The sequence below is a fragment of the Parus major genome, chromosome 4 (genome assembly GCF_001522545.3).
Source record: "Parus major isolate Abel chromosome 4, Parus_major1.1, whole genome shotgun sequence".
NCBI classification, from domain to species: domain Eukaryota; kingdom Metazoa; phylum Chordata; class Aves; order Passeriformes; family Paridae; genus Parus; species Parus major.
Genome location: NC_031771.1, coordinates 7,254,833 through 7,266,359, shown reverse-complemented (window position 1 = coordinate 7,266,359; position 11,527 = coordinate 7,254,833). Strand labels below are relative to the sequence as shown.

General features: G+C 40.6%; 1 protein-coding gene across 2 annotated transcripts in view; it reads left to right on the top strand.

Moving 5' to 3' along the window:
• The first annotated feature begins 90 nt into the window (after nt 1–90).
• LOC107203155 overlaps nt 91–11,527 on the top strand; it is a 24,663-nt gene continuing 13,226 nt past the window's right edge. The window contains exons 1-2 of one of the 2 annotated variants that reach the window (XM_015624735.2): nt 91–1,120; nt 10,926–11,023. In XM_015624735.2, the coding sequence (XP_015480221.1) occupies nt 729–1,120; nt 10,926–11,023 (490 nt within the window). In that variant the 5' untranslated portion in view covers nt 91–728. The remainder of the gene's footprint in view (nt 1,121–10,925; nt 11,024–11,527) is intronic. The other variant, XM_015624734.3, reaches the window with a different exon arrangement.

The following is an 11,527-nucleotide window of genomic DNA, read 5'->3' as shown; positions in this document are numbered from 1 at the left end:
CTGACGCAACCGCGTGACGCAGAGGCGCGCGCGCGTCCCTCGCGGACGGGCTGGAGGCAGAGGGAGGAGCTGCGGCGCGTGCGCGGGGTGGGCCCGTGCAGCCGTTACAGCGCGTGCGCTGTGAGGGGTGCGCGCGGCGGTGCGGGGTGTGAGCGCGCGTCTCCCGGGGTTGGGGAGTCCCCGGAATGTTGAGGGGTTATCCTGAGGATTGTATGGTCCTCAGCCCCCCTTGCCAGGGGCAGGGATACACCCCCTAGATCAATTTGCTCAGGGCCTTACTCCCGCCTGGCTTTGAATACTGCTCTTAATGGGGCATCTACAACCTCCCCGGGCAGCCTGTTCCGGTGTCTCACCACCCTCGCAGTGAAAAATTTCTTCCTAATATCTAACCTCAATTTCCTCCCTTTCAGTGTGTACCCAGTGCTTCTTGTCCCAGCACTGCAGTTCCTGATGAAGAGTCCCTCTCCACTTCCTTATCGGCTCCCTTCAGATACTGGAAGGTTACTCTGAGGTCTCCACTCTGTCTTCTCCAGGATGAGCAGCCCCAAGTTTCTCAGTCTGTCCTCACAGGGCAGGTGCTCCAGTCCTCACCAACCTCGTGGCCCTCCTCTGGACTTGCTCCAACAGTTCTGTGTCCTTATGTCGGGGACACCAGAACTATCAGCAGCACTCCAGGTGGGATCTCACCAGAGCAGAGAGAAGGAATCACCTCCTTTGAACTGCTGACCATGCCTGTCATGACCACCCTTTGGATGCAGCCAAGGATTTCCTTGGCTTTCTGGGCTGTGAGGGCTCACTGCCAGCTGAGTTTTTTATCAATCATCACCCCAAGTCTTTCTCTGCAGGGCTGCTCTCAGTCACTTCTCTGCCCAGCCTGGGATTGCCACGACCCAGGTGTAGGACCTGGCACTTTGTTGAACTCCTTGAGGTTTCCCTCAGCCTGCCTTCAAGCCTGTGGAGGTCCCTCTGGGTGGCATCACTTCACTGTGTCGACTGCACCACACAGCTTGGAGCTTCCAACAAATTTGCTGAGGGTGCACTTGATCCCATTGTCCATGTCACCTACATTTAACTGTATTGACCTCAATACTGACCTGAAGGACACTGCTTTCAGCTGCAAGTAATTTTTTTTTTTTTTTTTATTTTTTTTGGGCAAACAAATTCTTCTTGGGTCATTAACCTTTTTCAAAGGTATTGCAAGATACCTGCTTCTGTTACTGTGTTCCAGATTAATAGAAGGAATTCCAAACAGGAATTGTGCTAGTTTTGTGGTGATAGTTGCTGGAATTCTTGTTTGAATACAGCAGAGCTTTTCTTTGAATTGTCTTTTCTGACAACAAAAAGGAGGTGTGCTGAGTGTCAGGCAAAACTGAGAGGCAGAGGCAGAGCAGCTGCTTTCATCCTTTTGTGGATTTAATTCCCAAGTACCTTGTTTGATTTTCTGAAAAAGCTATTTCCAACTATTTTTCTTCTGAAATAATTTCTGAGCTGTGAATTTAAAGAAAAACCCAAGTGAAGATAACAAGGAATGAACCTTATTCCATCACCTGTGCTTAGCATGCTCTTCTTGACACAAATCTTTCTTTAACCTGAGGTGCTCACACTTTATTGGGCAGACCTCTGAGTGATATGCCTGTATGTGACTTTAAAAGTATTGAGTATTGACTCTTTTGTAGTGTGTTTTATCTAAAATATAGTGTAAAACAAAATCCTGGAGCCATGTATAGAGATTCTCACGTGTCCTTTGGCTCCTTCATTTAACTTTTGTTTATTTTGTCACAGCAGTAATTAGACCTGGTCTACAGCACTTCATGGCTGATGTGAAACAAAGCAGCAGAGTTGTAATGAATTAATTTTTATGGGCTAGATGCCTTTGCTGGATGCCAGGTGCCATTGATGAATTTCCTTACTGTAGTTAAGGTGAATTTAAAATGTGAGGGAACATCTTCAAGCTCCATTACCTCAGCAGTTTGATTACAATCTCATGTGCTTTTCTATCTGTAGCTGCTCTATTAAAAATTAAGTTCATTTTTGGGCAAGTATGCCTTCAAACAATATTTAGACTCAATCCCTGTAGTAAGCTGGTGGCAGTCCCTTGTGCAGAACAAATTTTCCCCAGTTTTTAATAATGCTTTTTTTCCCCATTCTTTATTTTTCAACTGGTTGTTCAGTTGTGTTTTTATTTCTTTCTTGATGTTCAGATACAGCACTGTTTACACAAGCTGAAGCTCTGTGTCTCCTTTTGTGTGACGGTACTGTTCATGTAGCTACACAGTGAAACACATCAAGGAATTGGTTTGGGCTGGGGAAAAGATTGTTATTTTTATTGGTTTTTATTTGTTTAGCTTGCCCTCTGAATTATCCCACCTCATAAACATCTTGCTGGCTCCTTCTGTACCAGGGGAATGCTCCCAAAATTATTTTCGCTACAGCAGGCATCCAGGGTGCAAGGAGGAGGTGGAGTGATTTAGCACTTCTCCTGTGTTTGCCAGCTCATGGCTGTAAACTCGAGCAGTTCCCCCATGACCTGCCAGCTTTCATTGTTGAAATAAAATATAGAGGTGGCTTGTAATCAAGCCGCACTTTCTCCTTAGTGCCCTCCTTAGTGGGTATAAAATGGGTGTTTGTGTCAGTCGCTGAGAATCCTTACAGGTAAACCAGGAGCTGTGTGAGTGATTAAGTGGACCCGGGTTGTGGAGCTGTGGAACATTCACAGTCATCACTGGCTTGAGTATCGAGGGTGGAAGATTAGTAAAAAGGAGACTTTCAATTTAATTTCAAGGCTAGATTATTTACCTGAAGAGTGATGAAGCTGCACCTCCACTGATTGTCCAGCCTGTAACATGCAGTGAAATGATGCTTTCCTCTGTCTCATTAAAAAGGAACTCGAATCACTCTTCTGTTGTTGGGCTGCATTTATGACTGCAGGGGTCAGCATTTGCTGTGAGCAGAGCTTGTGAGACAAACCAACGATGTAACAAATCCTTTGCTAACTCTTTTCATCAGAGAGCACAGATACCTATCTTTGTTCTCAAGGCCTAAGCATTGAAAGAAATGCTATCATAAAGTCTTCTTTAAAGAGTTTTAAGAGAGCAATAGGACTCCCTTAAAAGAGAGCATGCAGGCCTTCCTTCAGCTTTATTGCATGACTAAAAAGTGAAGATTTAGGACATACTTCATCAAGTGGAGAAGTCTGATTAGCAACAAAAGTAAAAAGGAACTGAGTAGGAAGGATGATAAAAAGCAAATGGGAGCATAAAGTTACATTTTACAAATTGTAATAAGTTGCTGTTGGTTGCTCTGCGGCTTTGCTTGCATCTTGGCCACAAGGTTCATGGCACAGGTAGTTTCACAGATTTCCCATAGGTATATTTCTTTCTTATTGCTACTTTTGACAGATGGAGGGGAGCTTTCTCTTGGATCTCTCTGGTAGTGCCAACTTAGACAACAGAAGCTGAATCTTACTGAAAACATTGCTGGTGTGTCCTGGGTAGATGATGAGTTGTGTGCATGTAATGATCCATCAGCCTTGGCTTCTGTTTGACTGCTAGGAATTTTTAAAAAAATTACCCTGATTTTACACTTTTCTCCTCTCCTTTCTTCACTCAAGTGTCATGAAGAATTCACTCTTCCTGACATTTTACTTTTGTGATGGACATTGATTCCTGGTGTTATTTCCAAGTTGAAATGGACTTGTTTTGTTCAGAAAATTAACCTTCCCACTAAACCATGATCACAATGGATCCTTTTTGGCAAAGAAACCAGAAGTAAGGTCCAGTTGGTGATTTTCCGAAAAATTCGGTTGTCGTATGTTGAAGGTTTGTTTCTTGCTCAAGGAGAAGAAGGAAGAGTTCAATAAGGCAACTGGTGGCTTCACAGATAAATTGCTCCCCTCTGCCCCTTCCTGGCACCATTTTGCCAAGACTTCATTTCTTGAAGCATGCTGTGTGCCATTTTTCATGTGTGCCTTTGTAATTTCAGCATCATGAAAATTATTGAATGAGAACAACGCTTCCTATTCACACTTTGTTCTGAACTGTGTTTACACTGCTCAGGTAGTTACACAGCAGAGCAATGGTCAAAGTGATGCTTTGGAACAGTCTGGTTTACCAGTGTAGGTGGTGCCAATGTCTGTTTCTATAATAGCATCCTATAAACAACATTTCTGACCTCCTAAAGCCTTTATCTCACCACTATAAACAAGCCAAGCTATTTTACTCTCCTATTGTGTGCTATGTTTCCTGTTCCCCAGGTCAGTCTGTAGCTTTTCTTTTCTTTTTTCCTCTTATAACAAATCCATATTTTTATCAACATGAGTTGCTGGTATTAAATTAGCACTTAGTGAGTGATGCTATTCTTTTAGTAGAAATACTTCTCCTGGTACTTTGGAAGATCACATTTTACTTTTTCAGTCTTGTTATACTGGCAGTTTACAATAGTCTACATGACAATGGCATTCAAATCCTTCCATTGTTACCATTTCTCAAATTTAGAAACATCTTCTTATAGCATAACTATTTTTTATTAATCCACACATGACCCTTCAATGTGTATTACTGGATTTTATTTTGTCTCTGTTACTGAAATTCTGGGAGTCATCTGATTGATCATCTAGGATACCCAGCCCTCTGGTTTTATGATGCCTTTTAATTCTGTGTTATCAATAAAGCCAATTCTTCCAGCCCTCATGTTTTTATAAGAGGGCCATCAATGGTCTTCTAAATTTTCAATATTTAACACCGTTGATAAAAAACAAATCTAAGCTTTCTCCACACTTCAAAGAATTGTATTTTTGCTGATCTGAGGCTTAAAGGGGAGTTCTGTGATTATTTTCTATAAATGGGGGGTTTTTAGTTGCCATTTTGCCAGTCCAGATTCCAAGTAGTGCCACCCCTCTTTGTCTCAGTGTATCTGTGACAAGGACTATCATAGAGCTTCTTTTAAACTGCTGAACTGTTTTGTCACATTGAGACTATATTCTGTAACATTTCTTCTTCTAATCATACAAGAACACTTCTGCCATACTTTAGTCTGACTCTCTCATCTGGACTTTTTATCACACCCCAGTGGAGTGTCTGAAACCCACTTGGGAATCCCCTACTTGATTTCACCCTGCTTTATTTATAGTAGCTCTGGTTTATTTTGTCTGTCACATCATCAACATGTTCTACAATCTTAAAAACAAAATTAATTGATTCTGCAGCAATTATTAAATGATATTTGTCATTTGGGTTCTAAAGTTTTGCCTTTTGCCAGACATGTGACTAAAATATGCTCAAACTTAGATAGAAATAAAGAAATCTTTGAGTTACTCTGCTGCAGCTGCCATGAGCAGACAGACTACATTGCTGTCTACACTGAAGAGAAGGAAGAGCACTGGTAGTGTGTTTACCTCTCTTTTTTTTTTTTTAATTTTGCATAACTGCTCTCACTTATGACTGCCTCAATATGCAAGGATGCTAGAAATAAATTCAGCTCGAGCTCAGGTGGAGGGAAGGAAAGGAAATGAACCACATAGTGCATCATTTACTCTCTTAAGACAAGGTGTGGCGCAGGAAGATGTTGAAAGGAGCCCTGTCTGATTCTGCTTTGATATGTTAACTTTCTATTCTAAGTATTTGAATAAATAGTGCCTTGCCTTACCCATCATCTGCAAAGGAGATGGCTGTGACCTCAGGGATGAGCTCACCAGCAGCGTGCCTGTGCAGGCTGTGTTTCAGCGGCACTGCAGCTGGCGCAGCAGGACAAGCAGCCAGCAGTCCTGTGAGCCTGCCAGGGTGTGTCAGCAACATGAGAGAGTCAGAGCAATTCTGTTGCCAACTCCTCCTGTCAAGAACAATTTATTTTTAAAAATTTGACTTCATAGTTACACAGACACAATACCTCAGTGGGGTATTTTTCATGCCTAACACCACTGAAATGTGTGTTTTGTTTTCCTATTTATCAAGGCCGCCCTGTGAAAGAGGAGCCCTTTCCAGGTAGCTCTAGATTGTTTTCTTCCATATTCTTCATTCTGGATGGTAATGTTGGAAAACTTGGTCAATGAAGGAGTGATTTACCCAAACCAAAATTGAATCAAATCCAGATTATGTTTGTGATGGGTTTGTTGTGTATTTTTTGGAAAGTATATGATCATGGAGACTTGGCTGCTTCTGTCTCTTTTTCACTAAATTGAATTCTGTGTTTCTACAAAGACTATGAAATTTTATCAAATGAGAATTTGCTTTGATTTTGTGCCCAGCCACACGAATGCTTTGGAGTTCACCTTTCAGCTTTGCTTTCAGAGATGAGAAGCACTGCTCTTGTCATTTAGAATCACCTGTCTGATAAAAACTTGAGTGGTGAAAAGCAGAATTTCTGTCAGTAACAATTCATTTCCAGGTGCTTGTTTCAGTCTGGTATTTCAGCAGTTTGATCATGAATTTTGGAATGCACTTGCTGGATGTTCACTGTTTGCAGTGGTCTGCAGTCTTCATACCCTGCTTCTAAAGTTAAATATAACAGATGAGCAGAAAAAGGGGTTTCCACTAACATACTTTATCTTAAAAGGCACTGGGCCAAAGTTTGTGAGAACAAAACCTCTGTGTCTTGATTATGCTGAAGCTTGGAGTAAAACTCATTAAAAGTTTTGGCTATGACTGTGCTCCATTAGGAGCATATGACCTAATCCTTATGATTATTATCCACACCTCCATTGTCTATAAAATTTATTTTGTGCTCCATGTTACAATCTAGCCAAATAATTTAGTGTTCTTCTATGACTCAGAAGATAACCTGGGAAAAAAACCAAACCAAGCTAAAAAATGCTTCGTTTTTTGCTTATGCAAGGCACATTCCACCTCAGACTTAATCTGAGCTGAATTCAGCCTGGAAAAATGAGAAGACTGCAGCATCAATTTATTGCCAATGCATTTTATTCATGTTAAGGCTTCAGTCTACTATTTCTCTCTCTTTCTGTCTTGCGCATCACAATATCCAGAGGCAATGCTGCTCTCCAATTTATCCTCAGGTGGAATTTTACCTGTTTGTCTTCCGCTCTGTAAACCTTTTCACCCGTGTTCCTTTGCCTTGTCTCCTGGCAGCTGAGTGCCACGGTCACTGGAACTACAGCCCTGCAGGTAGGCATTGGTGAAGTGTACACTCAGTGTGCTGTGCTGTCTGAGGATTCGCTGGTCTGTTGTTTTAATCCTTGCCCAACGCCAGCATTGTTTCCACCTTCCTAAGAGTTTATTTAGGTGCTCGCTGGAGTTTCCCTTGGTCTCCCTTGGTGAATATTCAATTGCCAGCAGTGGGTGTAGTTGCCAGTGTTGACATCTAATCTTGCTTGCAGAGGTGGACTGCTCCCTTAGGCACAATTCCTTTGTTAATGGTGTTTCCAAGCCATATTGAACTACGCAGCGGTAATTACTGTCTTATATTTTAATCCTTTTTCTAATTAGCATTTGTTCTTATATATGTTTTCAGAACTCAGGGATTAGCACTTATCTGTACACTGAGTTTACTGTGAGCACATGAAGCTTGCCCATGTTCCACAGAATGCAAAAAGACCTCTGGAAAGAAAACAACTGGATTTTGAATGGCACTTTATTGCCTCCATGCAAGGAAGATACAGTAAGAAACAGTTTTGATATTAAATGAATGGAGCATTCATATCTCAACAGTCTTTTAGAATTATAAAGCCCACATCTTATTGAGTACAGATCTTTTAAGACATCCTGGGTAAAAAAATTTAATTAATCTGCCTTGATAGAACTATTAATTAATTCTTCTGAAGAGAATGAGTGGATTTACTCTGTCTTTATGCTTCACACATGCAGCGAAGGAGGAGTCATACATACCTGTCATGTGCAGCACAGTGTGAGATGTATTTATTGGTAATGTGAATATATAGGATTATTCACTCAGCCATCAGGCATTACCTTCTGTCACATGAAGCACAGAAGCTTTGTTGTAGGAATGAGCAAGCTGAAGTGACCATTGCTGTATTCCTGGGATCCCAGACAACCTGTGGCATTCACTTAGCTGCTGGGCTATAACAACCTCAGCTTCCTCTTCCTTTAAAGTAAGAGGAGCTTAGCAAAAGAAAATAAGATTTCTGTCAGTTTTTGCAATAGAACCAATCACTGGCTAAATTAATGTGGTTATTTACCATCATCTTAGCTGAAAATATATTTGAAGTGCCTGAAGGCCATGCAACTCCTCTGAAGCAATCGTAGGACAGCATTTTCCAAGGACAGAAACTGGAGTGCACTATTTTCAGCTCTAAACATAAGCAGCTGTAGTTCCATTGAAGTTAGAGGAGTTACATAGCTTTGTACAAAGGTGCAATTTGATTCCTAGGTTGGGATTTAAATTTTTCAAAAGTGGGGATGTTACATTTCTTCCGCGACACTTGCAGCTCAATAGTGAACTATTGAAATATTATATTATTATTAACTATAATATAATAATATATTATTATTAACTATTGAAATATTCACTAGTGAACTAATGAAATATTGAATAATATTCAATATGAGCCTTGCTCATCCTGAATAGGAGGAACAATCAGAATAATGTTTTTCCCCCCCCCCAGTGAAATTAACTTTTTTTTCCCTCTGCATGTTCAGTCTCAGAAGTACTTTGAGTTAATTGCTTCACATCTGTGTTGCTTCTCTTACAACCATGTGTGCCTGGTTTTACTGGAGCCTGAGGCTGGGCCTGTGTTTGAGGATTAAGTAGCCTGTGTTGAGCTCTGTGCTACTGTGGCTGCACCAGGACTCAAACAAGGCAGTTTGAAACTGGCAGGGTTATATTTACAATATGCCTGAAGTTTGGAGGTACATGAAGCAGTGTGTTCAAAACTTAGCTTTGAAACTCCTTTCTTAAGCAAAAGCCTATGCTCAGCTTTAATTATTGAACTCCTAGTTCTCCTCCCTGATATTCTCTCCTACCAGGGAGACTGGACTGGTTTCCTTGGGAATTTTCCATGGCATGTTTATTGCTGAAGTCTGACTAACAGTAGCATAGCTACAGTGCAGTACAGTCTCTGTTTTCACTTTCAGTAGCCCAGGTTTTGGGTGGGTTTTTTTTCAAAAACTTTCTCCAGATTCCTCATGTGGCTGCTCAGGAGAATGACATTTTTCTCTTCATCATGCTCAGAGGAAATGTGAATTCAGGTGGCAGAATCTTTGTGTTGAGACAGTTTGGGAGTTGAACAAATATCTTGAGACCTGGATCACTTGTGATGCTTTGTCTCACACAGAAAGGGGCTGTGGCTCTCATCTGTCTGTATGATGGGGAGTTCTCCAGAGGGAACATATTTCAGACAGAAAAAAATAACTGAAAACTTCCTCATCCTGGGACTGACTGTGCCACTGCTTTGCTGATCAAGAAAAAAGATGTGGAAAAATTGTTTGCTCACCTTCCCTACTTCTTTGGTAGTGAAATTCAATTTATTTCAGAGAAGGATTTTTTTTATTTAAATCTGTATCTTTAAAAAAACAAGTCAAACTTGTTAGCCATGTGATTTAGTTTACTCATCTCTAAAACTGACAACATGTTTCATCCTTATTTCAGGAGTGTGGCTCGAGGGGAAGTAGTTTGTAATGTAAGTGAAGTAAAAAAACAGTTTGTTGAAAGAATGATTGTTTCTGAGAAGCTGGTTATTAAATATAATCTGTTTTGAGTAAAATCCTTGGTGTGGCAGAAGGCTTTGTTGCAATGACTAACACATTTTTACAGACATTCCAACTTTGAACCCTCCTATGAAGTTACTGGCCCTGCAGCAGAGGCCTTAAATCTATGCTATAAGAATACTGTGTTGCTTGTGTTAATGCTGTCAAAGACAGGTGGGTATTTTGTTTTTACTGATTGTGTTGGACTATAATGCCAGCATTTGGCAGCCCAGTGGTACTTTACCATTTATGCCAGCATATCTTTCCCCCCCCATATCTTTTGTCCATCTTAATGAAGTTACAGAATTTGTAACTTTGTGTGGTGTAGTGGAGCCTGTCTTTGTAGATACCAAGGGTGAGCTTAGTCAGTGATTTAGCACTGGAGCCAGGCTGACATCATGCCTGTGTTATGGAAACAATGAGGTCGTTGGAATGATTTGCTAATTTGGCTGATGCCCCTGTTGTAGGTGTCTGTATTTGTTGCTGTGTGGAGCACAGCCCCAGATTGTGCCCTGTTCCTGAGCAGGACATGAACCCCTGTGCAAGTTTTTCCAGATGCCTTTTCTGTGACTCTTTTGACTGTACTGCACCTGTGAGCACTAAGTGATAGTTTCTAAAAGAGAAACTTTTGCAAGTCAAAATAAATTCCATGAAAAAGGGTGGCCTCAGTATTTGAATTTTTTATTAAGAGAACCTAGCTTGGTCTGGAAATTATCATTAAATCTATCACACAGTCTGCACAAGCTCACATCAGTGAGAAGAATTCCTTACCCCAAAGTGAAAATAACATTTTCACAGCACAGCTGAAGGAGTTTCAGATCAGTGCAGATACTCGTGGCTTGGCACTGGCATCATGTGCTCTTATAAGTGATGTTCAGCCCTGCAAAGTGAGACAAACTGAAAACCCAAGGACAGATTTCTCAGTGTAGCAACGCTGCTATTTGGATACCTAGAGCTAAAACCCAATTTAAATACAAAACTATTCAGTATTTCCCCAGGCTATTCTGTTGGAAATCTTGATTGACTCCCTTTGCAGTAATTTTTGTAAATTTTTAGCTGTAACTAGCACTTAGTTACCAAGCAAGCAGCTGGATTTGCAAAGAAGCTGAATCCCTTGGGTAATCATATCTGTCAAGTTCATTCAGGTGGATTTCAAGATGGTAACAACAGATGTAGTGTGAGATTTGAAGGCTTCCTCAACAAAATATAATTTCATTGTCCTAAATCTTAACTAAATTATTAATTATACTTCCCCCCTTTTTTTTTCAGTTCCTACTTCACTGTCAGGATACATGTCTGCTCCTCTGGCTTTGAAAATTGGTTTACTGATGTTATCCATGTAAACAAAATGTCACCTGAGCATAAAGGTATAATTTTTGCATTTTTCCAGTTGTTTACAAAAGATCTTGATCAACAGTTTAGCATATTAAGACAAATGACATTTATAACTGCTGTTTTTTGGGGGAAGCAGGTTGTTGTGGTGGTTTTTTCTGACATGATATTAAAGGAAAGCAATACAAAATACTTCTCTAATGGCTTGTTCCACCCCCAGGATGATACTGAAAAATAAGCTTATGTTGTCTGAGCTCAGTTAGTTTGTCTAGAAAAAGCTATCACGAGAATTTAGCAAATTGGACTATGGTTGTTTATTTTCTTGCAAGCAAAAACAAATGCAAATACTCTATTTGTGTATTTAAAAGTTTAATTATCTTTACAATGTTCATAGTCTTGGCTGTCGTTCCGATTGGGAACGGCCGGAAGGAACGACACAGACTCTCAGGGAGTCAGAACAAGAGGATCCTTTAGTTTATTGCTTGCAGGCCTGCTTTATAGACAGATACGTGGAAAGTACAGAAAGGAAACTCTTATTG